Source organism: Numida meleagris, chromosome 4 (genome assembly GCF_002078875.1).
Source record: "Numida meleagris isolate 19003 breed g44 Domestic line chromosome 4, NumMel1.0, whole genome shotgun sequence".
NCBI classification, from domain to species: Eukaryota; Metazoa; Chordata; class Aves; order Galliformes; family Numididae; genus Numida; species Numida meleagris.
In genome coordinates this window covers 58,994,047-59,021,838 of record NC_034412.1, presented here as the reverse complement: position 1 = coordinate 59,021,838, position 27,792 = coordinate 58,994,047, and the positions used below count along the sequence as shown (strand labels likewise).

General features: G+C 42.8%; 2 protein-coding genes across 2 annotated transcripts; one reads left to right on the top strand and one right to left on the bottom strand.

Moving 5' to 3' along the window:
• Positions 5 to 24,888, top strand: FGF2 (fibroblast growth factor 2; the record flags this gene model as incomplete). Its single annotated transcript, XM_021395491.1, has 3 exons — positions 5 to 146; positions 18,692 to 18,795; positions 24,302 to 24,888. Coding segments are annotated over 3 exons (432 nt in total), but the record flags the coding sequence as incomplete, so codon positions are not given.
• Positions 24,733 to 27,792, bottom strand: NUDT6 (nudix hydrolase 6). Its single transcript, XM_021394010.1, has 2 exons — positions 27,651 to 27,792; positions 24,733 to 25,368 (listed from the first exon to the last, which is right to left on the bottom strand). Exons 1-2 carry the CDS (start codon positions 27,709 to 27,711, stop codon positions 24,980 to 24,982), a joined length of 450 nt encoding a protein of 149 aa, XP_021249685.1. The 5' UTR covers positions 27,712 to 27,792; the 3' UTR covers positions 24,733 to 24,979.

Below are 27,792 nucleotides of genomic sequence, written 5' to 3'. Positions count from 1 at the left end.
GCTGCCCGACGACGGGGGCGGCGGCGCCTTCCCCCCCGGGCACTTCAAGGACCCCAAGCGGCTCTACTGCAAGAACGGCGGCTTCTTCCTGCGCATCAACCCCGACGGCAGGGTGGACGGCGTCCGCGAGAAGAGCGATCCGCACAGTGAGTGGCCCGGCCGGTCCCTGCCCGTGCCGCGCGTCGGTCGGTGCGCGGAGCTGCACGGGCACCGCTGCCGTGTCCCCGGCCGGCTGTTCTCAGCCTCCCCGCCTTCGTCCCTCTGTGCACCAGGGCTCGCCAGGTGCGCGGGGTTTGCCTATGCGCCCAGAGGTGTCGGAATTAGTTTGCGTGGCCCTCAAGTGGGTGCTGTGGCACTTGGCTCCTGGCTCTTCGGGCCAGCTGCCCGTAGGTAACAAGAAGGTGATGTTTTACTGGTGTACATTCTCACATATAGAAGTGTTCTTATTCTCTTATTACAATACTCAGGAACAGAGGTGTAAATGTTCAAAGAAACAGGGCTTATAGCGGTCGGAGCGCATCACTGGCTGTAAACCGTGCACTGTGTGATTTATGATGGAACGTGATAAGGGCACGCGAGGTGCAGCTGCAGCCTGTGGTTCTGCAGCAGCGGCTTGTCCCCTGGTACCATGTCCCGAGGAGGCCCTGAGCAGGCAGGAAGGGCTGCCGGTGGGGCTAGGGCCACTCTGAAGTCCAGTGCTCTGCATCCTGGGGACAGAATGCCTTGCTGCACACCTCAGAGCATTCTGTAAGCTGTCAGCCCTCAGGTTTTGCTCGTGTGGCATCAAGTCTGTGAAATGCCTGTTTCCTTCACAGCAGGTACAAGGAGTCGCTGGTTAGCTGCTGGTTAGCTGTCAGACTGACAGCCTAAGCATGGCTGTTACGCAGCGCAAGCGCCCTGAGCAGTCAGTGCCCTACCTGTGGGCCCTCGGCGCAGCGAGCAGGTGAAGTGCGTTACTGTGATCCTTTGTCTTGTTCTAAGCTGCCCTCCCAGTGACTGTTGCACAGGTGGGACCAAGGCCTGAACGATGGAGAGTGGTGTGTGGGCGCACAGAAGTGACAAAAAGCTCTCACTCCTCTTATTCTGTTCCAGTTTAGGACATTCGCCATCTGCAAAAAACCTCCTCTGAGAGTTCCAAAGAAGCATTGCAACAGACTGTTCACAAATAACAGTGTTGCCAGGTTGGACTTCACTCTGAGGCTGTGCAACTTCATGATCCTTTGGTAGAAATGTTTGGCATTGGATGGGGTGAAGATGCTTGTGGAACAGTGTGTGTGTAGGGAAAGTTTATTAGTCCAACTGACACTCCTAGAAAAAGCGAGGAGGACTGTGGGCTGTATCTTGTGTGTTTGCATTTTTCTCTTTCTCAGATACTGTTTTAAAGGGAAATGTGCTCAGTGTTGCATGAGTAATAACAAAATCCATTTGCTGCCAGAACAACGGGGTAAGTCATTGCACCTGAACTTCTCAAAAGTCTGTGCCTAAAGCACGGTGCTGGTTTACCACCTACCAGCCAGAAGTCTGCTCTGCATGCATACTGGCCAGTGACTGCACGGGATCAGGTCTGTGCTGGAGCAAGTACAGTAATGCATTCAATCTGCTTTAGCCTTTTGTATTTGGGAAATGTTGAAATTCTTACAGGAAATAAGTGCAATTGGTTCATAAAACAGCTCATCTTATGCCTAGAAGTAGCTCTGGGGATTTGCTGAAAATGTGACACAGAGTGAGACGACAACTTGGGTGCATTGGATGCTGAAGCCAGGTCTTGAATGCTGCTCTCGGGTCCTCACCTCGCCCAGCATTTCAGCCTTGTGTGTTGAAAAAAACCGTGAGTCTGCGTGCTGCTCTGTGCTCACTGGGCTGGGACAGGCTGCCCCAAACGCTGTCCTTCTTGTTTGCTGTAGGGCTTGCCCTTGTCACTCCTTTTTTCATGTTTTAATGTTCTGCCACAGTAATTCCAGTTCTCCATTCTTGAGTCTTTCTAATATTTGCTTTCTTTTCCTGCGAAGCCTTATCGATAGTAGAATTGTTTAGCTGACTTCTCATGCTGTTTCCCTATCAGTGAATTACAGGTGAAAATCTTTCCAGTGTTGATACTGCCGTGCTGATTCCATTCTATACCTTTGCCTTGGAAGGCTGTTTTCCTCTCTAGGATTTGCCATACAGCTGATGGGCTGGGATGAGGGCAGACATAGGGTGAGCTCACCCCCCGTAGGCTGCTCCCTTTTCCCCTGGTGTCAGGCTGTGCACTTGCTCTGAGTCTCACTCCCACCTCCTCTCCTTGCCATCAGAGAGCTCTCTCTCTCTCTCTCTTTTTTTTTTTTTTTCCTGGAAAAACTCAGTTCTCAGAAGCGGCGAAGAGAGAGAAGTCAGTGCTCAAAGCGTCAGCGAGGCATGTTGCTGTGACGTTATGTGGGTCACATCTCTGCCATCTTCGTTGTAAATATGTCACTCAGTACAGCTATGCACAACGTTAAACTCTGACCTGGTGAGTGCTGCTCAAGGGAAGTCCCTCTGAAATCTTGTGGTATGCCTGGCAGGTCACGTTGGTGTGACGGCTGGCGAAGAAGTGCCATAAATCTTGGACAATGTGAAAAGACTTCAAAAATTAACAAAGAAAATGCACACCTCAGGCGCTGAAGGTTTTCTTAGATTAAATAAAAGGTCTTGTAAGATAGTTTTGAAAAAAGAAATATAACGGCTGCAGAGAATTTGGGTTAGAAAACTAACTATAGGACAGTTAGGAGGGATTCTTGTGAGAACTGCTATCCTTCGGAATTATTTTTTTTTCCGATGGGTCCTGTGTGGAACCAGGAGTTGGACTTGATGATCCTCATGGGTCCCTTCCAACATCGATATCTTATTATTCTAATTATACAGAATAGCATTTGAGTAGCATATCCTTGTCTTCACTTTTGAAGGAAGTTTCTATTTTAGAAGGTGAATGGCTCTCTTTGTATGTTTCAGACCAAAATCTAATACTTATGCTGTAAACAAATCTCCATTATCCGTGTCCTCTTTTTGCCTCCTCCCTTCTGCCTTGAGTACTAATGACAGCTTGTTAGAAGTATATGGCCTGGTTTATGTCTTGTTGTCAGCAGTTTTGATTGTTTGACACTCACCCCATTCACTTTGGTTTATTCATAATTGTGTCGTCAGTGAAATGAAGGAATGGAAGTTCATGCCCTGTGTGCTGGTGGAGTGGACTCTTATGATTCATGTAGCGAAAAAGCTGGACAATCCATCTGAGATGGCCAGTATTGCCACATCTGATGCGTGCGTGCATTGACATCAGCAAAGTGCCCCTTTGGACACACCCTAGGGATTGCTGTTGAGGTTTTTTTTTTTTCCCTCCAAGAGGTACATTTCAGACAAACAAAAACAGAAAAGGCTTTCTTAGAGTTTTGTTGCTTAAAGCAAAACAAAAAAATACACGTCTTGTTGTTGATCAACAACTTTTGGTTTATATTGCGGAAAAGTACAAAGAACCTAGTTTTTTTGGAAGGGCTTTCAGAAACTCACCAGAGGTGTTTGTCTCAAAGAGACTGCAGTGCTGGTGAAAAGGAAAAGCAAGGGGAATGGAAAAGGAACATGTATCCATACATTTTAGAAAATGTCTAATAACGCAGCTGTTTTCCCTTCAGTTTCCCTTACTGAGGAATGGTTGGCATTTGTATATTTCCATAATTTTTCAAGCTGCTTTATTTCTTGATGGGCATAAAACAAGGCATCCAAGGAATCCAGAGCCACTTTTGTCCACTTGTTAATGAGGTGATGAGATTCCAGTCTGTCACTCGGTAGGGAATCAATAGTGTGAGCTCCGTCAACCCTGCGGATGTTTGAAATACCTCCTTTTTGCTTGGTAACTGGCTGCCTTTCCAGAAATATCTCAAGGAAATGTAAAGTAGGGTAATACTGGTCCAGGAAAATTTCTTCTTAAGAAAGTTTCTTTCATAAGTACTTCTGAGTTTTATTTGTATCATATGTAATATCTAAATGATTAAGCTCTAAAGGTTTTTAAAAGAGTATGCTGAAGTATATGCTCACTTTAGGGCTTAACAGCTTAGTCAAGAAGATAAAAGTCTTATTGCAAAAGCATGCTAATAGAAGAAAGCTAGCTGTGATTGTCAGAAACAAAGACTTGGGTGAATGTCAATAGGTGTGTAAGTTATTTAGGACTCAGAAGATCTCCTTTTCCATTTCGTTGTCCCATTGATGTGGCCAGGACTGCTAACAGGGCATCCTGTTCCAAATCCTAGCAGTAAGTGGAGAGGTAAATAAATAATCTATTTATTTATTGGAAATCTGGCACAAAATGTCTGAACACTGAAGTCTTTTTGGAAACAGACTCATTCTGCATTACCTTTCATCTACTGCACAGACCTTGACTGTTTTGCCAAATACTGATGTTTTGCGACATGGTCAGTACAGAAATTCTTCCCGTACGTAGCTGGTTTTAAGGAGAATGGGGTAGCGTAGCCCACATCCAAAAAAGCTGAGGATGTGTTTCATTTACGTCTTTGGCTTACTTTCTCATAGAAATACTGTCACGTTTCCTGCATGGTCCCATAAGGTAATCAAGCGAGGGGCAGACTGCCTATGTTGGCTGGGCACACTGGGGCAAGCGTGCCGCTAAGGGGTGGGTGTTCTTTCTTCCGTCATCATCCCTACTAATCCTCATACTCCTATTTTAGTGCCTCTTACCTGCCCCAGAGGTGTGTGGCTGAGCAGCAAGGGCTCTCTGAGGGTGGAGGGAGGCAAACGCAGGATGTGAATTGTCCTGTCTCCCACCTGCTTTCTGCCCCGTGTGGATAAGGCTGGTTGAGGAGTAGAAGATTCTCAGGGCACAGCCATCTGCAGGTACACTAGAGGGCAGGATTTAGCCCATCAATGTTTTGACAGGCCTCATAGATCAGGAGTGCTTATATGATACTTAAATATTTGTGTTCCCAGCAAAAAAAAAAAAAAAGTCCAACTCATGTCCAGCATAAGCTATAGCTGAATGGCAAATACAGATAGTATTTAGTATTTTGGCAGCATATGGCCAAATAATGAAGATGGTCACATAAACGTGAATTCTTATGAAAACTCTTTATGATCCCCTTATGTGGGTATATTAAGTCTTTCAGTAAAAACTCTTAAGCTATGCAAGTCTAATGTTTGGTGAAGATGTAATGAAGATTTCTGGGTATTTTTCAACTTGATAAAATGGAGCCACGTATTCTGGAATTGTTCACTGAGCAAAGCAGATCTGGCAGCTGCTAATAAATGCTTGAAAGTTGTGCAGCTGGTCATGAGAAAAAGTTTATCTTGAGGTAGAGATAAGTTTAAAAGCATTTTAAACTTTTTAGTAATGTGGTTTTTTTTCATATACAATTTCTTTGGATAAATGATGAAACTAAATTGAAGTTAATTAAATTAAAAGCTGTGGGTTTTTTCCTCTCTCTCTCTCTCTTTTTTTTTTTCCTTAATACATGCTTGGTGTATATTGCAAAAGATTTTAAAAGGGTGTTCAAGTTCCTCTTTCATTCCATAATAAAAGCAAGAGGAGTGCCAAGGGCACAGACAGTTGAATAGTGAGGAACAGGAGCAGAAGAACTGCTCTGGTTTGAGCAGTTGAATTAGCAGTCGCAGGGAAAGCCCGGAATAATACCTTTGTCACTTTCTCAGTTTCCACAGAATATGCACGTCTGCTGTATTTTCTGAAAGATGGGGACCTGCAGTTTTGGGCCAGAATTCTATTTAATTAACTTTTAAAATTCAGCTCGAGAGACTAATTAATAAAATCCTGATCTTTTCATTGACTCCTTTTTTCTGTAAGCTACTCCCATCTCCCTCGGTTTATTATACATGGCAAGCCGTTTTAAAATGTAATTATCCAGTGGTTTCTGTACCTTTAAAGTTGTTAATGTGCTAAAGTGAAACTCGTAAAAAGAGAGTGTACTTGCCGGGGTTCTTTTCCCTGAGCTAAAATTTGTTCTCTTTTTCTTCCTTTTTATTCCCTAGAAAGATATTTTCTGGTGTCTCCTCATTTGTTTAAGCAGTTAGAACTAAAGCAACGAATTCATCCATAACTTACAATTTGTCCGAAAGAAGACTGAGTTTGTATTCTGATTATTGCATTTTTTCACATTCGTGGGTGCGTGATTCTCACATCACTGGCAGTCATCTGTTGTTTCAAAGTACGTGGGAGGTGATCACTTGTGCTACTGATGTATGACCCTGGAAACAGTGGAGCTTTTTGATTGTCAGTGGCATCATGTTTAGTGTAATTACCCACTAAAACCAATATGAACTGTGTAACCTTAGTATAATTCAATTCAAAAAGAAAAAAAAAAAAAAAGATTTCCTGAGAATGCTCAAGTTACCATTCCTGAAAAAAGATACTTGCACATGATCTCTGGATTGGGTATCCTTAGTAAGCAATATGTGAAGTATTTATGGCATGACTTTTGAAGCCCAAAAGTCTATAATGAGATTACATTAAAATTCTGTTTGTAGATGAATAACCTTTACTCTTACTAATATCCCTTCAAGACTGTGCATTTCAAATTAAAGCAGCTCTCATTATTTTTCATTTTCAATAATGTGTTTTGTGGTGGCATGTGGGTAAACCAGAGTTCCCATCTGCCTCCTCTGCCTCCTGGTTTTTCCATAAAAATATTTAAAGGGTGACTGTCTGGGGTGCTGATGCCATTTCAGGATTATTATCTTATGTATTTGTTTTGTTTCCTCAGGGTAGGGTCAGATTTTGACTGGACGCTGATATGCTTGTCCGAGAGTATAAATGAGATGATGTCTACAAAGTTGGGTGGAGGTCGTCTTACACAAACTACCATGGTACACTTCTGGTTGAGTGATCCTGTATATAGATTATCACTCATATTTGACTTTTAGAGCTTGAAACCACATTTCTTGAGTGATTCAAAGGCGAAAGGGCAAACTAGGAACTAGACTCTAAAGTCATTTGCAGTAATGATATGATGTCAAGTAATGGTCTTGTACTGTGGAGCTTGTAGCTTGCCTGTTGTGATGAGACTTCAGCAGATCTCATAAAATAGTAGTCACTAGGATTCCAGCTGGAATGAGGACACTGCAAAATCCTGATACTCGTAGCTACGAAATACTGTATGGTGTTCCTTCTTTCAAGGCTATCCAGTCTGATCCCCAGCCTCCTTGGTGTCCATCCGGAAACATTTCTGCACCTGTGTGTGTTATTAGTAGTTCTATCACCATTCTGCGTGTGGTGTAGCTCTGTGATTTTCTTTTCCTGTTAAAGGATGTCCTTGCCGCTTTGAAGAGTACTGGCAAAATACGCAAGACTCTGAAAGTAGGCAGCACAGCAGCTCAGCCTGTACGTGGTACCCCTCTCTGGGGAAATGACAGTAGCTCCTGGTGGGACCGGCATTATTTTTTTGACAGGCAGTATCTTTTCTTGGTGTTTTTAGATACTGGGGAATAAGTATTCGAGTCTCTTGGGTCTATCTAAATTTCCCTTTCATTTCTTTCTTTCTTTTTTTTTTTTTTTTTTTTGACTTCTTCAGTGTTGTATTTGAACATCACCTGCAGTGCTGACTGACCGAGATCCTTTGGCTGGATACTTCAGCTGACCTAACAAGTCTCTGCTGCTGAAAAGGGGTGGTCTCTTCTACTCTTTCCCCCCACCCAGTTTCAGCTGTGCTGTAGTTGGCATTACTTCTAGCCCTGAGTTCACTGAAGGGCCAGATAGTTTCTTTTGCTGAAATGGCAGAAATGTGTTTGTTCTCTCACTCCCTTCCACTGTGTTAGTTTCTGTTTGATTTATTGCATTGAATCCACTGCCCAGGACGTCACAGAAAATGCCAGAGCTGGTGCGAGGGAGGTGGTGGCAGTGTGCAGCTGGGAGTGTGGGAGGGACAGGAGCATTCCGGTTTCAGCAGCAGCTGGTGGTTTGGTGTCACAGCCTGTCTTGTGCCGTGGCCTGAGCCTTCTCGTCTGTTACAGTGCAGGACAAGGTGCAGTATCCCGCTTGATGGATGGCTTGGAAAGGATAAATAAATGAGATGGTGTCTACAAAGTTGAGTGGAGGTCGTCTTACACAAGCTACCGTGGTACACTTCTGATGCAGTCCATGCAGTTGTGACCATCACAGGTTGTGTTCATCACAGGTTAGAATAGTAATTGTAGGACTATATTACAGTGAGTGTTAGCATGGTCCAGCAGCTCTGGGGAAGACCGGTTCTGACTCCGGAGTTTCTAGATGTAGGTGATTGCACCTGGAGAGTGGTTTTGTGCAATGCTTCCCTAGGTGCTGTTAATACCTATGGCAAGAGAGATGGATATAGACATGAATGCATATTTTAGTGCAGAGAAGCAGTGAGTGCAGGCCTTATGGAGGACGTACGGGGAGGGGCTGTCATCTGTGTTTGCTGGTCATTTAGGGTATCTTGCTCCACAGACCTGTCAGGCAAAGCAGTTCCTGGAGGAGGGGAAGTAGTAGATGGATTCCACTCATTGGATTTCTCTAGCTTTGGTGGAGCAACTGAGATAAACAGCTAAATGTCCATCTGGCCTTGCCTCTGAATATACAGGTGTGAAAGATTCACTTTGTGGTTGTACAGATGTTTTACTGATACTAATGTGGTTTATTCAGGAAAATTGAGGAAGAAAGGCCCACAGTGCTCATGTCCTTACAAATGCAGAATTCATAAAAGATGAAGAGAGATACAAAACTGTCCTGTGTTTCCAGTTTTAATTTACTGTGGTCTCAACTTCATTTGCTTTTCAGCTTCAAGAAGGAATTTCATTCAGAGCATTTAACCACCTGTGCTTGAGTTAGTGCAAGAAATTGTGAGGCGTTGCTACTTGAAATGGAAGAGCAAAGCAATAATAACGTGGGTCAGTATTGTTTGTGTTGTGTATTAAGGTCTGAGCCAAGAAGAGAGTGCAGGGAAGTGACGATGGCCTGATTCCTTTCCGTGTGGCTCTGCAGACCCCAAGTTGTTGGCTCCTCAGCATAGGCTGGGTCCTACGGTGCATGCCGTGTGCCTCCTCACAGTCAGCATTGCGGCTGTGAAAGTTAAGAGTGTTGCCTAAACACTTGGAGGAAAATCTGAAACCGCGCTACGCGTTCTGTTTTTGGAGTTAGGGAATTTGGCTTCATACAAAGAACGACCCATCATACGGGAGCAAGGCTGCGTTCAAGCAAAGTCGGGCTGTTAGTGATGATTTCAGTTGGCTGTTGTTCGGAGTTGGCAGTGATTGACAGCTGTTGTCCTTCGTTGGCCTCACTGCGTGCAGCCTGCGCTGCTCCCCTGTGGGTGCGTTACTTAAATGTCAGCGCAGGGTGGATACGTAGCCTGATGGAAGGAGATAAAAACAAATGGAGGATGAAGTAAGTCTCTGGGCTTCACGTTGAGTTTGCATTGTCCTTGCAGTAAACTGGCACCAGTGAAATGCTGTGTGCGTGCGTATGGATTTCAATTGCGTTAAATTGCCTTTGGATAAATATTTATTAAAGACTCAGTGATTGATTCTGATCAGCTATCTTTTTGTTGGTACTGAAAATTTGAGTAGTGCAAAAATGTCATCGTCACTGTCTCAACCTTTTGGCAAGGTCCCGAGTAATCAGCTCTAAAGGGCTGCTCGGCAGCTCCTTTTATTTTTTCCTCCTCCCTCATCTCCCAGGCACCCTGCATGCATGACACAATTCCCCTGTTACCGCTGTATTTTGAGCTCTCCTGAAATCCAGCTTTTCCTTTTCACGTGCTGCAGCACTCAAGGCTGGCTGTACCTGTGGGCTGGCAATTTCACGCTGCTGCGGTGCTGGCTTGTCCTTTCCTCTCAGCTGACTCTGTTCTCCAAGCGCTCCGACATCCCTGCGGTGCTGTACTCCCCAGTACTTATTACGCTGAAAAATACAGTTTCAATGTATTACATTTTACCTTCTTGGTCTTTCGAGTGCTTTTTGCCTTGTCTCAGGTTGTTCCTGCTTCTATGCATGTTTATTTTGCCACGAGTGAGAAACAGCTCATAGCTGTAAGAATACCAGTGAACGTGCAATAACTGTAAAGAGCTTAAATTCTGCAAGTTCCAAACGCACCTTGCATTCTGCAAGTTCCACCTTCTGCTGTCGGCCAGTGGCACTGTTATGTTATGGCTGGATTGTCACGGCAGCTTTGTTTTAAAGCTCAAGAACGGGAAGTGGTTATTTTACCACTTACTGTTGTGAATACTAAGTGAAAGCAGTTGGAGGAAATGTGAAGTATTACTTTACCCTTGGTAAAACAGGTCCTGTGGGAGTAGTCCGAAAAACCACGTGTGTATGGGCATTCATAGTTTTGTTAATGAAACCCTCAAATACTGTTGTAAATCAAGTTGCTGGGTGAAGCTATCAGCACTTAGAGCCTGGGCTTTTTTGCTGGTACTTGGTAAAACTGGTGAATTTTCCTGCCTGTTTTTTATCTCTTGACAAAATGATGCACTTAGTTTCTCTGCAGTGACCAGGGGGCTGCATGCAGGCAGGGATTTAGAAATGTTTCATAGGATGGTGTATTTGTAGTGTCCGGCGCTTCATATCCTCATGTCATGCCGAGCAATTGCTGTGTACTTGACTCAGCAGCACGAAATACCTAGGTTGTGTGTTGTCAGCAGAACACGGAAGCTGCTGTGCTTTTAACTTTCGAAGCACTTGCTGAAGTTTGATCGCGCACAAGCTGCCTGCAGTGGAGAAGTGCCACTGTGCATGCCTTACATGAAGGCATATAGGCAAGGAGTGCTGATCCTGGCTGTAGCTAGAGAGGGTGTACATTATGTAAGTCTGAAACAACTTCTGCACCATCCATTGTATGGGGAGCATCTGAGGATGCTCTGCAGTCGGTAATCAGTGTTTCCTGAGGAGGATTGCTGAGGTGATAGGTGTATTTTAGGTGGAGTTGGATGTTTGTAGGAACTGGAGTTAAGAGATAATTTATAACAGAGGGAGAATCTGAATAGGGAAGTGATTTTCATTACGTTCAATGTTTCTCGTACTTTCACAAAAGCCCCTGAAGCCTGTGAGTGGCTGTGAGGCTGGCTTTGTCAGCTGGTAGCCGGCCCCACTCCTTGTTACTCTACTCAGCGCCTCGCATTAAGTCTTAAGTGCAACCGGAACTTTTCAAAGTGTTCGTATTCCAGAAGCGTGTATTTTTGTTGTGGATGTTTACATTTTAAAGACCTTAGGTCTGTCTGCAAGTGGTTTTATGCCTCTGGCTGGCAAAAAGGAAAAAGATACACTTAGAATGCTGTCATGCGAAAGCGAAGAAATGTGCCTTTGTACGGGAGCGTGACTCACTATTTCTTAGTGTGGCACTTCATTTGCTTGATTATTTTTTTCTTGTTGCTCTTCTGTGGTTGTTGCTTATGAAAAGACCACCTCTTCTGCTGGGGCCCGCTTGCTGCTTTTTGTCAGTGTCCCTCCTGCCTACCCTGCACGTGTGTTCCTGGGTTTAGGCTGTGTGTCTTTTAGCCATTCTGCCAATGGCACGGTTGTTTTCAATGGATGTGCGGAAAGCAAGTAAAGTGGTGCTTTCCCGTTTGCAGGCTTAGGACTGGGGATACCTTGGATGCCAAGTTTGTCAGTTAGCAGAAGGCATGAATATGCTACGTATGGGAGAAATACAGCGCAGGATGTTTCTGGTTGCTAGAGATCGGGTTCAGTAGGCGTTGCTGGCTCACTGAGGTTTGGGTCTCTGACCCACAGGGCAGTTCTCTGGAAATGCCAAAGTGGAGGTGTTAGTGTGCGTGTGTGCATGCACGTCTAACTTTGAAGAGCCAGCCTTCAGGTTCTGGGAGGGTTTGGTGTGCAAGGTGTGGAGCAAGTGCAGCCGACTGCGTCCTGTTGGACACCTGGCTGGGAATAGGAGTTGCCCCAAGCGTGAAGGAATTGTCGGCTTCAGCCACAGACTGTGCAGGAGTGGGAACTCGGAGGGCATTGTGTTTAGCAGAACATCAATTGTTATTTCCCCCTCCCCTTTTTTTTCTGAACTTCTTCATGTTTCTGATATTTACTCCCTCCAGAGGTGTTCCACTTCCGTAGCAGTGAGGCTGTGGAGTGTTTCTGCCCTGCTCTTCTCTGCAGGCACTGAGCTGCTGAGGACGACTATCATGGAGCTGGCGTAGCAGCTCCGTGGCAGTGTCATTCGGGGGCCTCGTGGAAGGATTTTCCTTACAGGGCCTCTGCAAATATGTTGGAGATGGGCCCTGAGCCTTTGGCTTGGATTTCTCTTTTCCGTAGCAGAGACTGCAGTAATGCAGTCATTGATCCAGGGACGTGCAGCCTGGGGCTTTCGGGGGTACGGGAACTCTCCTTTCTTGTAAACCAAGGTGCGTGGCTAAGGACCTTTCCAGTTCCAGTAAAACAGCTGTGTATCAGTGCAAACAGGGCCTGAAGTAGTATCAAGTTCCTCCTCTTTTTCCAGGGTCTGTAAGCTGCTCTGTTATTTGCAGTGTCCGGGGACTGTGCATTTGCTGTTGAGATGTTCACAGCATGCAAATAATCTCTTGGAGCTGGTCGGTGTTTGGGGGCCTGGATTCCTCTTGGTAAAATGTATTTCCCATCACATTCTTGCAGGGATTTAATGACGGTGTTACAGTCATGAAAAGAGCCACTGTGTTAAGTGTGAGAGAAAGAGAGAGAGAAACGGAAAAATGCAGAGCTGTGTGCACTGGCAGCACACATCCAGCTCACCTGCTCCGGCCCTGGGAGCGGCATTTCAGTGCAGAAAGAAAACTCTGCAGAGCTGAAACCTGCGCGTGTGGGGTGGGGGCTGTGCTCTGTCTTACTGCAGCAGCAGGTGTGGCTGCAGGGCATGTTGGTGAGCCCTTGTGAACTCAGGTTTAGATTGGGTGGTGGGGCTTTCTCTGCAGGGTGACAGGCTCTAAGCAGGAGGCTGGGGTAGGCAGGGTCCCACCTGACCTGAATCCCATGAGAGCCTGGCTGTGTCTGTACTGACATCCACTTGTAGTGATTTTCACTGTCAGCTATAGTGCAAGTGTAGTTTAAGCTTTAATCCTTCCTTCCTTTGCTGTGCAAGCATACCCAAAGCCAGGAGCCCACAGCATACTTTAGGATTTCTGATGTAGTAGGTAAATTTCCCATTTCCTTGTGCAAGAGTAGGAAAAAGGAGATGTGACTCCACTTGACTCATACATCTCAAATCCCACTTCCCTGAGCTGCAGCACAGTGCCTTCAGATATAGCATGCTTGCCCTGCCTGTTCTCCATTGCAGCTTGCTCTTTACATCTCTCCTATTGTTTTTTTATTCATGTGTTTCTGCTGTTTTCTTTCCTCACTCCAACCCTTGCTTTCCCTTCTCCTTTGTGATACGGTGGCACTCCTGCCCCAGAACATCTCAGCTGCCATGAATGAAATTGCAGCGCATGCCCTCACGTGCAGCTGTTGTCCCAAGCAAAACCTGTAGCTCTCTCATTCTAAAATGTTAGGTTGCTAGATTTTGCCAGGATCTCCTAAATAAGCCCATTTTCTAGGAGGTTTTTGGCTGAACCCTTTATGATGCAGAACGATAAAACCATTTGGGATCATTTAAGTCAGCGTAGCGTTATTTGGTCTGGGCTCGTACGAAGCCTTTGCTGGGTTGGGAGAGCTGTAAGAGGACCTTGGAGTTTTCTCTGTGCATGTTACTCTTCAGTTCTGGCGTTCAGGTCAGTAGAAGACCTTCTGGAAAACATGCAGAGTTTCTGCATTCCCCACGTTTGCAGGCATCTGTTCTGTCTGCGTTGTGCTACTTGGCTGTAAAATTCTTTCCTCTACTGGAGTACGCAAAACTGAGTTGGAAATACTTTTTCGAGCTCTCAAAGAAAGCGTGGGAAAGATGCAGTTGGTAACAGAGATCTGATGGAAACCTTGCCAACCTCAGTGCTATTGAATATCACTTTTCAACTTTTGTATTTAGACGAGCCTCTCTTAATGGTGAAATAAATGCCCATTTATCATTCTTTCTCAAACACACGGGCTAGTTTAACCTGTAGACCTGCCCTGGCCGTGTATCCTGTGCAAGAGGGATGGTCACATGAGTGGTGTAACTGCAGTCTGTTGTCCACAGGCCATTGGTGCCATGAGTGCCTGCAGGGCTCTGCTGGCTGTGGGGCAGGAGCACGGCACGGCAGTCAGTGCTGTCGGTGTGCGACGTGTATCGGGATGGGGACCTGAGCTCTCTCAGCTCAGCTGATGTAGAATTCCCACACTTTGGAGATGGGATGCACCACTCTCAATTAGCAGCTGGGGAAAGAATTTGCATGTAGTCCTCTGTGAAAGCACTTTGCAGTCCAAGGGGATGACAAACAGATCTGTAAATTTTTTTTTTAATTACAAATCTGGGTTGTTTTTTTTTTTTTTCGTTCTGTTACCATGAATTTGTTTCAAGTTTTGCAAAAGGATTCCCATGCAAAGGTAAAATAAAATTCAGTTTTGCTGCATGGGCAAGTCAATTATGGAGGGTTGGTGGGCCCAGCACAGGAACTGGGGAATGGAGCTGCCGGGAGAGCAGTGTGAAGGGATCTCCTGATGTTACCTGTAGGGTGAGCAAAGGGAGACTTGTCCATCATGTGCCTTTTTATATCACAATTCTTTTTCCTGCAGCTGGAACGTTTATCAGCACTTCTTGCTCTTGAGCCAGGTATTTTATTTTTGTTTTAAACAAACAAACAAAAATGTGTTTGTTTTTTTTTTAAAAACAAAAACAAAACCACACCAACTTTCTAGTTAAAAATTTGTTTGATGCATTCTGTCCTAAGGGCAATAAATATCTATTATTAATTTAGTTTGGATTTGAGAACGTCACCCTTCTATGTCTAGTCCTATGGCTCCTGGGCCAGCGCTCTTTCCCTCTGAGAAGTCGTTGCTGCAGTATAACGGGCCATGTTGTTATAGCCGTATGTTGTGGTTTGTGAACCAATTCTGTTGTCTAGGTAAAAGTTTTGTGATTGTGCAAAGCACGGGAACAGGGAAAGCTGCTTAGAGGAGGGCTTTATTTAGGATAATTCTGTAATCCTGTCTTCTAGTACAAGAAGGCTGCTGCAGAAGAGGGCTTCAAAATCAACTCCTAATTATAGTTCAGTGCTTTAACTTTCTCTTTCTTCCGTTCATCTTTTATAATCTTTTTTATATCTTCCTGAAGATACCACTTTATTCTTCTTCCTGAGAGTTTCTAAGAGGCATGAGAAAAAATTTGTCTGTTTTGCACTTCATTTCAACTTAGTAGAAAAAGGGAAGGTGGTCACATTTCACTTTATTAGAGAGAAATGCAAAAGGAAGTCTTATTAGCAGTAGTGAATGTTCCTTTGTAGTAAAGGTCGTGCAGGTTATAATTTGGATGGGAGTGTTGTATATTTTATAACCCTGCAGTGACTCAGCCTTAGTCGTGAAGACATTTGCTCAGTGTGCGGAGTCCTTTGTTGCCACTGAATCGCATTTGTGACGTTCACCACAAACTAAAGGGTGTGCAGTGAACGTGAGTAGCGAAGCACATACGTACATTGTGCTGTGCTGGAGGGGCCCTCCCAAAGGACTGCGAAAATGACTGGGAAAACACACCCTTTTGGCCCCCGGGTTCACAATTAGCTGTTTGACAATGTCCTGCGCTTCTTTCTTGGTTTACAAACTTCTTAATTAAATGACCTACATTTTGTCAAGGGGGAACAGCTGGTGAACATGGTTTTAAGGCGTGGGGCAATTGCTGTCATGTCTCAAGATTATCCACTGTCTTTTCCAAAGGTTTTCATGGTTTTGAGGTTGAAGTACACTTAAGACAAACGTTACGAATACATCTAAAATGATGGCTCACGTTTGAAAGTTGCTGTCGTTGACTTAAGGGCTGCAAAACATTATGGGTCAACAGTGCCAAGTGTTCTGCAAAGTTCCATTCAGCTAGACCCCATCACCTTGCTTTTCAGATGGTTGACACAGCTGTTTCTTGTTAAGTGTGCTCTGGCACACCTCAGAAGTCCATTCCCCCCCAGTTCCTGTGCAGAGCACTTTTCTGTGCTCCGGCTTCCCCCAAAGGCTGGGTGTTGCACAGAGCCTGCTGGAAGCTGTTTGCAGCTCTGATGTTGGCCTAATGCAGGGAGGGCTGTGTTTTGAGTACTGGATTCTGGGGTGAAATTCAGCATTTCGGCTGTCTTTTCATGAAAGCAAAGGTTTCTGTGTTCCTTGGAAGTCTCGGGCTATTGGTGATTTGGATAGGTTTTGGTTATTGATTTTTTTTTTTTTATGTAAAATGGCGACAGGCATATAATCCATAATAAACCACTTTATAGCATAGTATTTGCATTAATTTGGCTTCAGATTTGTATAAAAATTAGAGGAGTTACTGTAAACAAGATGTCTGCCAGTACACTTATAAAATCTGTTGGAATGATTGAAAAAGAGTTTGCGACAGTTATGCCAAAGACTTCATGTACCTGGCGTTCTCACTATTAGGACTTCCTCAGTCCTGTCTTTCAGAAAAGCAGAAATAAAACAAGACATCTTCCATTTGGACTGCAAAAAACTTTTCCCCCAAAACAAAAAGTCAAATGAGCCACAGCCACCGTCAGAATCCTGGGAGATGCTTCTGCTCCAAACCTTACTGTTGCTTCAAACATTTATTCTGTGGGTTAAAAGGTGAAGCTTTATAATTCGAAAGCATCTTTAAATAGGAGAACTGGTAACGCTTGATGAGAGCAGAGGGATGAATGAGGCTTATGTGGTGGTACTGCCTGTCAGACTCATCCCACCAAGCTGCAATAGCCGTCTTATGATACAGGATGGGAGCTGGGGGTGCTGGTTCTCAGCAGTAAACCCAAACTGATGCAAGTCCATTGCTGAATACTCCCAAGTGTAGCTGTCGTTTCCTCTTTCTGGGCTTTGTCACAGTCAAATCTCTCTCCATTGCATTTTCAAATGCAAATTTTTTTTGTTTGTTTATTTTTTCTTTTTTTTTCACTAATTCCCAAAATAATTTCTGTGATGAAAACAGAGTTCCAGTCCAGTTGGTTTTTGGAAACACCGATAAGTGTCGTGCCAGATGAGTCACATCCTTCACTCTAACACCTGATGGGCACATAACCCCTAGCAGCTTGCAATGCCCTGGTTGTTCTTTCTTTAGCTGCTGCAATTCTTTGGCAAAAGTGTTCTTTCTCCAAGTACCCAGGAAGGCGAGAAACTGTTCCTCAGCCGTTCCTCATTTTGGATGGCTGTGTTGCAATGCTCTTGCTTTCTGCCATGGAAATACTGTTGCTCTTAAAAATCTCTGTGAGTGAAAGCGCAGCACTGCGCAGGAAAATTTGGGATTGCTTCTGCGTGCTAAGGGGCTTTGCAGATCCAGTTTTGTCTGGAAGGAGTGGCCATCTAGAGGGCAAGTAGGGATTTGGGGAACTGTTACTGAGATGGTTGTGTTTGTTTTTTAGTAGAAATCAGATAAAATTGTATTGCTCAGGCAAGCCCTCGATGGAGCAGAGCTGCAAGGAATGACTTAGTTTTTCCTTGACGGCAGGGGGAGAGGGGAGAGAGGACAACGTGTGAAGCTGCAAGCAGTCCAGAGTGGCAGTTTATGGGCCTTTTCCAAGTGACATTTTAAATAATCAGAGCTGAATTTTCAGAGGGAGTTATTCTGAAATAGCTGGGATTGAATAGTGTCTTCTGTGAGGCTTAGGACAACATGCACGTTGCTGCTTCTCCCTCTGCTAGTTCTCCAGAAAAAGAGAAGTTCCAGCACAGCATTTAGATTTCCTTCAAGCATCAAAAACCTGAGGCATTGAGATGATGCTCAATGGACTTTCTTTTTTGGTATGGTCGTATTCTCAGTCCTGCGTAGCTAATGGCTGAAAAGTCTGGGCTGTGAGTTAGCATGTTGCAGATGCTCTTGGAGTTGGGAAGAAATGCAATGCATATGCAAACTTCCTTGGCCACGTTCAGTTATTTTAACCTTTTAAGGCTTGATTTGTTGTTGTTCTGAATGCGGTGATGTGAGGAATCATGGAAGAAAAAAGGAAGGAAAAAAGCTTATCTTCATGTCTTGAAACAAGCCTCAGATAAAGGGGGAAATGTTTGTGTGTTAATCTGAACTACTGGGCTTCACTCGTGACCAGAGAAGTCAGCTCAGACTTGGTTCTGTTTCATCGTCGGTAGGTAAATGCTGTGCCTGTGTTCCTACAGGCTTTCAAGAAATTATGACTATTTAGAGGGTTGTTGGTGTTTGTTTTATTTTAATGGATTGCATCCACTTTCATGTTCCTAGTTTGTACAACGCCATCTCTTGTGCCTTTGCTGTAGTCATCTACTTTTGTAGTTCCGTTCTCCCTGTTTGCTTATTGCTGGAGGTCACACTGTAAGTGCATCAGTGCTGTCTGTTGGGAACCTGTGAGGCGTTTATCAGCTCCCACAAAGGTATGGTCCTGCACAGTCCTAAGCCTTAACCAGAGAACATACTCATGCCTTCAAGCATTGCCAGCCTAACCATACAGACTCTGTTGCTGTTCTGTAAGCATTAAGAGATAGCTCTCGAAGAACAGTAACAAGTTCCCATCTGTAAGCAGCTGACAGTACCATCAGGGATCGTTTCAGGAATGGTATGTTTTGTTTTGTTTTGAATTGCTTCCATGTGAAATACGTATAGGAGAATAACTTACCTTACCATTGCCAGTTTCATAATAATTTTGTCCTTTTTGTTCACAGTCAAGCTGCAGCTTCAAGCAGAAGAAAGAGGAGTGGTATCGATCAAAGGTGTAAGTGCAAACCGCTTTCTGGCTATGAAGGAGGATGGCAGATTGCTGGCATTGGTAAGCAGCATTTGTTAATGTATCTCTCTGTATCTTATTGCTAGGTCCTCTTTTCAGCCTGTGCGATGTATCGGGGAGTAATAAACTTGTCGGCTCACTAAAACTTGTGTCAGATAGGAGAGAGATTTCTGTGCTCACCTAGAAGCGGCAGTGCATGCTTCAGAATGTAACTGGAGTGGCACTGTCTGAGAGAGAGAAGTCAGAGTGAACGTGTGGGAAAGGAAACAACGAGAACAAAGAATAAATGTTCTCCCTTTTTTTTTTTTCCTCGAGTAATTTTTTCCTTGTAAGCTTACTTTCACATAAAGCGATGGTAAAGACCCTTTTAAAGTAGAAGGTAAAGCCAACTTGTACAACACTTTGATGTTCTTGGCAGTAGCCTGTATATATTACTTTCTCTCTCTCCTTTTTGTAGGGAATTGAGTTTTTTTTGAGTACATACACTTCCAAGCTAGTGAGTTGCAAGAAAAATATTTTTGCCAATGTAATGACAGAATTAAAAAAAAAAAGTTAATTAAAGCTAGTCCATTAGCACTAGTTTTAGTTTAAACTCTATTCTTTTTTATTGCTATCACGTTAATTTTTAACTGTTTTGAAGCCAATCTGTTTAGCAGAATCGGAAAGGTAATAAGGTCTCCAAGGCTTAGATCTTAAATAGAGGCTGTAAATTGTAGAATCACAGAATGGCTTGTGTTGGAAAGGGCCTCAAATCTCACCCAGCCCCAACCCCCTGCTGTGGGCTTGTTGCCCCCCACCAGCTGAGGCTGCCTGCGGCCCCATGCAACCTGGTCTTGAGCACCTCCCAGAATGGAGCATCTGTAGCATTATGGGCAGCCTGTGGAGAGGGGGAAAAAAAAAATCTCTTGTCCATGTTTATAATTTTGAATTCAAACAATCTTTAAACTTTGTGTCCAATGAAATACCACTGTGAAGCATCCCACTGGAATTTTAGTTTTAGATTAGCTCTGATGCTTTTGTTATCTTGAAAATAGTCACATTTGGATTCCGTGTCTCAGCTGACAACACTGGGAACAGGTGTTAATAATAAAGTGAATTCCTCACCCCAGCTGAACTGCAGCTAGTGAAAGACCCAGGTGAAGGGCTACAGAAGTCACTCGTCAGTGCAGTCCCTGCCCAAGTGAAATTAGTCCAAAGGCAAATAGAACATTTCAACAGCTTTGTGTGTGCAGGGAGCCCTGGTGTGCTCAGGCACGTAGTGTGCCATCTCTTGCTTCTCCAAACAGGTTTTGTTTATGCCTGGGAATATAGTTAAATAACCCGTTTCAAGTTACAGTGTTATTTACTTGGATGTTTTGACAGATCAGTTGAAGAAAATGTGAATAGCAGTCTACTGTGCTATTCTTGAAATAAGGGTAATTGGAAATTTCCTGTGGTACTGGTGTGCTGGCGTTCTGCTTCCTGTTCAAATTACCCTCCTTAGCCTAAGCAGCAGTGAATGGTCAAAGTAAACATTTAGCATCAATTGTAAAATTACGAGCAGTTGGCTGTGCTTGTATTTGGGATTTCCAGCCTCCTGTTGCACAGTGGTTCTTCACTGTGTCCTTCGTTGTAGGATGTGCCTCTGCTGCAGCAGTGCACAGCAGTTTTGGTTTTGGAAATGGCTATTACTTGAATCGTGTTTGCTGCAAACACTGCTTCCTGCAACCCTTCAGTTTTGCTATTCACAGGAGCAAACTCTTTACTCTAAGAAGGTTTTGTTCTTCATCCAGCCCATGTTTCACATGTAATGACTGTTTCTGCAGTTCCGCGATTGTTCTCTGAAGTGCAAGCCGCGTTTTCCATGAGGATTTCTGTGACCTGCCTTCCAGCAGTTAGTGGCCAGTTGTGCCTCTGCTCTTTTCTGCTTATAAACACGTCCGTGGAACTGTGCGTAACTGCCAGCATTTTTTTTTCGGTTTGAGGAGAGTTGTTTCAGCGGGAGCTTTGTAAGAGCGCATTCTGGAAATCTTTGTGCTGAAGTGATCTCATCAGTGCACATGAATTTATATCTGCTGAGATCTTCGGGTATTCCTTTAAAAAACACTGTTGAGCTTTAATTTCTAAGCAGCTGTTTAATTCTCTATTCCAGTATTCTGTGTTTTTCTGTCACTAGTTTTGAGTAGCACACTTTCCAATTAAGAGAGCATTGGACAGATAGATATGTTCCCAGAAAGAAGAATCCTAAGCATTATGAAGCCTTCACAAATTTCTGTGGAAATAACTGCAGGTTATTTCCTCAATTTTTTTTTTTTGTATTTTTTCCTTGTCTGATCACATTCTTAGTCACCAGTAAATCAGCCTAAGCCGATGTTCCTTCCCTGTTCAGTTTTGTTCATACACGTTGGTATGTTGCCAAGTGATTCACCAGCTAACAGCGTGCCCATCTTTGAGGACCTGTTTTTTTGGGATACCACGATTAAGAATCTCTGGTATTGCACAGATGCACACTAAGTTGAGCATCGCTTTACATAGCTGGTCCCTTGTACTGGGCATGTTTGGCTCCTTTGTAATTGCAGGCTCTCCTATCTGTGCTTGCCTTTTGCTTTGTTGTGTGAGCCAGGTTTCTGCTATGTGAAACAAATATTCTAAGGCCTAGTAACCCCTTATGACATTGGGTAGGCGTGCTGGTCTTATGTAAACACTTTTTAATGTCTCTCTTCTTTCTTCTTTCTCATTACTTTGCAGTGTCAAGTATCAATTTGTAAAGCAATGTTTTATAAACATACTATCAGTTTCACAAATCCATTTGAAAATCTTCATTCAGCCTTGCTTTTCTTCCAGTTGGATTCTTTTTTTTCATTAGTGCACTGAGACGTGTCTTTGTGGTTTATTCCTAGTTTGATTTTGCAAAATGACTTATCGCTTAGCCAGCATCTTACTTCTTATACTGGTGGTTTGCGTGGTGGGCTGCATTCCTGTCTTGAAATCTAGACGTGGCTTTTCATTAAGCTGCTGTGTGCCTTCTATTTGCCAGCAGATCCTGTTGTTGTGGGAGAGTGGTAGTGTTTACTGGTCCGGTCAGTGGAGGAGATGGCTGCTCACTGATCCGGCTAATCCAAAGCCGTCCTTGGAAAATGCTGTTATAACCAAGAATATTTTCTCAGAAATTTTTTTTTTTAGAATTCTGTCAGATACTTAATGGCAAAACCGAAACATTTCACTTCTAATATGGCTACTGTGTTTTGTTTTGACTTTCTAGTTTCATTTTACACTAACAGAATATTTTCACTTTATGGAATCAAATGTTTCTGATTATTTCATTTCATGAAGAAATGTCTCAAATTTTCCTGTGAAAGGAAGAACTGTGTTTTTGACTGACTTTTCTATTTCACAACAAATAACTTGTCAGTAGTGTACGGCCCGTCATGTTAATGTGGTTTAGCTGTGACCAGGCAGGCTCTGCCAGACTGAAGGGACGTTTTTTCCTTTGGTGTCAGGGATTAGAATTGTGGCACAAGAATATTTTCCAGGTAGGCTTTGTACAAAAATGAGGACTTCAGTGTCCAGAGCAAACCACGTTGCACCTTTCTAAGTAATCTTTATCAGCTTAAAAATAATTTTATTTTTTATTGTTCTATTCCCAAGTTTTGGTTATTTTTTTAACACCCATCAGTTGCATAAATATGTGCTTGGGGATTTTAATCTATTTTTCTTCTTAAACTTGAAAAATATGAGGAAGCCTAATAGGAGGAATGTGTTTCTTTGAATTGTGATGGTGTTGATTTTGTGCCAAGTTGCCCTTTCACTTGTATCCAGACCACTGGTGCCTGCTTTGGTTCACCGTGGTTTTCCATGCTGGTGGCAGCTGAGGCTGAGCCTGGCACAGGGCTTCAGTTTCCACTTTGGGCAGCTGTACCGCACTTACCTAAACTGGGCTCCAAGTTTTGTTCTGTTCCCAAATTCTTTCTTGTGTTGTTTCTGTGTCCTCTTAAGGCTGTCTTAATCCACTTCAGACTCAAATCACTGGGGCCTGAGATGGTTAATGCATCTCTCTTCCCATTGCTACACTGAAAGGCATTACAATATAATCCTTCTTCAGAATGAGTATTTGAAATATAAATCATATGAAAATTCATTTGGTTAATGCCATTTTAAATATAAAATCACTAATGGTTTATAAAAATGATAACTTAACTGTGGGTATTTTTCTTCCAAGTTCTTTTCCTTAGAAACCAAAACTCCTATCTGAAAAGGGTTGAAGTGGAGGAGCTGTATTTTTTATTGCCAAGACTTGTACTTGAAGACATATGTTTGGAGATGGATTGCTTTATTATAGACTGCATTTGAATGACTTAATTGCTCGTAGCAGCAGAAACTGGGCATGTGTAAGGAGTGAACTCTTCTTGTGTGTGTTTCTATGCGTTCTCTGTGAAGTCTGGTTCTTTCAAGCTCACTTTTTTAGTTTGGAATAGTTTAGTTAGGCTACTTCATCTATACATGAATATTACCAGAAGACTGTAGCAAAGAGTTGCTTGATCAGGTAGGAAATTTCCTCACATCTCCCGTTTTCTCTCCAAGGTTTTGCGTGTTTCCTTCTTCCTCCAGCCATCCCAAACTCTTTTTCAGGGTAAATGTGTATGACTGTGCCCTCCCTCCCCCAGTAAGTTAATTGCAGTGGTGAATTTAATTCATCTTTTTATCTGAGGGTATTTTTCTTGCTTAAAGAGTAGGTTCTGCAGGCAAATTTGGCTCTGTTTACACTACTGGAGCAAGATTATCAACTGACAGGGATAATCTTTTTTTTTTCTTTTTCCTGTTGTGAATATGCTATGGGATAACTGCAGGTAAACACTGATCAAACTTTCCTGCTTTCTCTTGACTGTCAACAGCTGTAAGTACCAGACAGTTAAATTAGCCAGGTTTTATCTCCACTGGGAGATAACAGGTGCCCAAGGAAACTTGTGAATTAGGTATCATCTATTGCAAGAATTTTTCTTAAATAATCTCACTGATATGAATGGGATCGTTAGAAAATTAAGACACTGTTTCTTCAACATGGTCACTCTTGGGGAGCGTTGGTTTCCACTGAGTGCAGAGATATGCGGAAGGAGCTACGTCAGTCACACTGTTGGTTAAAGCAGGTTCAACCTTTTGAGGGGCTTAGTGCAGCTGAGCATCTTCTCTCTGGTGAGTGTAGGAAAATACTATGAATACGAATGCTCTCAACCTGGGAGTTGGGATCAGTCAATCAGTGCTGACAGACACGGTTCTTGTAACTGACTAAATTTCAGACAGGAAGAAAGAATTACATCGTGAAAACAAAATAGAATCTGCTTTGTCTTTATTAAAGACAATTAATGAATCATAGTTAAAAATTATTTTTGTAGGTGTTTTAGACAATATGTTAACAGTAATTGTATTTGTCTTTAAGCATGAAACATTTTGCATAAATTTCTTAAAACGGAATGTACTGCTAAGTTACTGTCTTGATAAGTTAGTCCCGTGAATTAGACTAACTGATGGGTTGTGATGAAGTATCAATCATCCCTTTCTTTTTCTCTTTTAGAAATGTGCAACAGAAGAATGTTTCTTTTTTGAGCGTTTGGAATCTAATAACTATAACACTTACCGGTCACGGAAGTACTCTGATTGGTACGTGGCACTGAAAAGAACTGGACAGTACAAGCCCGGACCAAAAACTGGACCTGGACAGAAAGCTATCCTTTTTCTTCCAATGTCTGCTAAAAGCTGATTTGCATGGTGGGTTCTGAATGTATGCCACACTACACTTTAAGAGGTAGAGTTTCCGACTCCTCACCAAACTAGTAAAAATAGAAGCAGTTATTTGCTGATATCGGCTACTTTTGCAGAAAGATTAAAACATGAATGTTTCTTCCTGTCTTTATAATGCTCTGCAAACCTATTGTGCCAGTGTGTGCGGAGGTAAAATTACTTAGACAATCTATTTTCAGGATCAATAACACTTCTATTTTCTGCTAGAGATTTCTATAGAGCTATTTTATTTACTTTATATTTACTTTACGGAGGAAAGGGAAACTAATCTGATGCACGCTAACAGGAGAACTTGCCATTTAAAATAATTTATATATCTGTAGCTTTTTCGAGAATAAATACTGATTTTTTTTCTAAAAATAAGAAGTCCGTGAATAATTTTAATATGGTCTAAGTAACTCTACAATAAAAATCATAAATTATTAATATAATAATGTGAAATTTGTTGCTATCATGTAATATTTCTGTAGGATTCGGGCAGCTCCCTGTGGTATAGTTTGTAGAAGAGGCCTGTGTAAACAGCTGGAAACTCTCTCATGGTTATATCAATTTTATCAAACCCTTCCCGGTATCCGTAAAGTAACAGCTTAGCTACGTTGCTTGTAATGGGAGTAGCATGTTTCGTCCTGGCAAGCTCATCGAGGTCCATCCACTCACACCGCAAGCACTCCTGCTGGCAGAAATTGATGCTGAAGGAGGAGGGCTGCAGGCGACAGATGATGTACATGTCCGACTTCCCGAAGGCTCCGGGGTGTTTGTGTTGCTGCCTTATGCTGAGGATGGACTTGAACTCGGACTTGATGCCAGTCTCTTCAAAAACCTCTCGAACTGCCGTGTCTCCTAGGCGAAGAGAGCAATTCTTTCAATACATACAAGAATAGCTAAACAGTCTTTAAACCTTTTGATCACAGAACGTTTCTAACTCAAAGCATCCTCTGTTGGGCTTAGTAAGCTTTTCAAAATGCAGAGCCTGTTTGCCATTCTACAGAAGGACAAGCTAACTTTTTGGTCTCTAACTCATTGCAAACTACCTTTCTTTTGCATACGCTACAAAAAGATGAAAGAAACTTTCTGTAATATTGTACAGGGTGTAGTTTTGAAACTCAACTTCTATCTTGCATAAAGTTAACATCAAATATATAGAGGCCTTTGTGGGACTGGAGGCCCATTAATACCTAGTGCCTGCAGAACGTTTGTGTTTGTGACTTCTGCAGTATTAATTACAAGGCAACTGCCTGTGGGGAAAGATACTTGTTTACCATTACCGACCCCTAGGGAGACGGCACTGTACATTGCCCAGGGTGGCCCTCGCAGTCCTCTGGTTTAAAATAGTGGTCACAAAGCAAACTCCCTAGGTAGGGCAAGTGATTTTTATTATTAGGCAAAGGACATATTACACAGAAACGGTCAAAGAAGGCAAATAACTGAGATTGGGCGGAATGCTGAGGCAGGCTATGGAAAAACTAAATAGGGATTTCATTTATGCTTTGAGCTTTGCTTTTAGTTCAAGTGCTCTTTTCTGTTTCCATTTTAATTAAATGTATGTATTTTAAATATAGAATGACAGTTAAACTAGAAGAAACACTAGGGTTTGAATCTCAGAAATATGCAAATAGAAAGATCTGTGCACTTTGCTTAATCTGCATTACGAAGCTATTCAGATTACTTGTGCAAATCAGTTTGTGCTCATTAAAGGTAGCAGTCCTATTCTGTTGCTTCATATAATCACAGGATTTTCAAGCATTGTAACCATGTTTAAAATTTGGACTCGAGTGACTGCGAGTTTATAAGATTTCATATAAGTGATGAAAAAAGTAAAAATTAAACTCATATTTTATGCTTCACTAATTTATCTCTTTTGTAATATTGAAATGTGATGCACAGAATCATAGCATTTATAGTGATATTGTTAAGTAGTGGTAGGAGGGGAGCTCTAAGTGATTTGTTTCTTCCTGGTCCCCCTTAATATCTGCATCCAGGCTCCATCCATAATCTCACCTATTATTTGAGGGATGGCTGCTGGTACTCAGTATTGCCCTAATGAAGACATCCCTCGTTCTAGTTACTCTCTTCTCTCAATACAAAAGCTCCTCTGGTATCTCTTGGCCCAGATCCTCTCTTACTCTAAGTGCAAGAGCGTCTGGCTAGGCAACAAACACGGTGTTGGGCGTTCTTTTGAAAGCATGAAGCCATTTCGTTTTGTTCTACGTATTGGCAGTGTTGAACAAATAATGTTGATTTCAATCCCTGTGTTTGACAAGAAGATGCAGTTGAAACGTGATTCCAGAGTTACAAAACCTACAAGTCAACTTTATCCATGTGTTGAAATAATGAATTGGAATACAAGCTTTCCACGTGTTGCTGTAGGATCACTGCTAAGATAATACGGAGAGATTTCTAAGGTATGAAACAGATTAAAGAAATCAGTACAGTCTGTATAGCTTCTAAATTGCTCTGGGCAGTGTTTTTGTCATACTTTACTTATTGGAAGAACATATTCCTATCTGAAGACAGATGTGGGGCTAAATAACTGTGAGCGAGTTTACCTTTTGAAACCAAGACCTACCTAATAACTGCAGTATAATTTAAGGATTAACCAGTCTGTGGATTGTAGTAGGACTTATGCTGGTCCTGTGCAAAGAGCTCTTAGTGTAAAGCAAATGGACAAGGGTGGAAGGAAGCAAGTGTATTTATTGCTGTTTTGCACATAAGTGTTGAAAGCTGGAAACGTTTGCTCAGTATGTCACTGAGCTCCCTGCCCTGGATTGCAGTGTGAGCTGAGGACTTGCTATTTCAGTTTTATTTTTGGTTATCTACTGATTATCTAAGTCCTCTGCGCTTCTTGCTCTTACTGCAACATACCCAACAAACCTACAAAACAAAAGTTGGCTTCAAGCACGCATTTATGACAACTTGTGCAAAAATGCAGATGTTATAAAGCTTCCCTGCCCTCAATATGATCTTACCCTCCTAATGTTAATGTCATAGGATCACGTCACTTCATCTACTAGCCATTATTTCAAAGAATTGCGTAGTCGTAAGAGTGATGTGGGTCACTATGTATTTCAGTGTTAATGTCTTCATAGTTCCACTGACGTCTGACCTGTTCTTGTCGAACTTACCAATGTCTTCGCCAGGATTAGACAGACCTCCTGGGAATTTCCACGCATTTACAGTCTGCATTGGAGAAAAAGATATTAATGAAGTACGCAGCCTATTTTGTACTCTGGAATATGAAGATGACAATTAACACTCGACTTTTTT

What these genes read in the sequence shown, in the direction of transcription:
- NUDT6 (XM_021394010.1), bottom strand. Translation starts at nt 27,711, where the DNA reads ATGCAGACTGTAAATGCGTGGAAATTCCCAGGAGGTCTGTCTAATCCT. An exon ending in TAATCCTGGCGAAGACATTG is followed by an intron (nt 25,369 to 27,650) that starts GTAAGTTCGACA and finishes CTCTTCGCCTAG; the next exon opens with GAGACACGGCAGTTCGAGAG.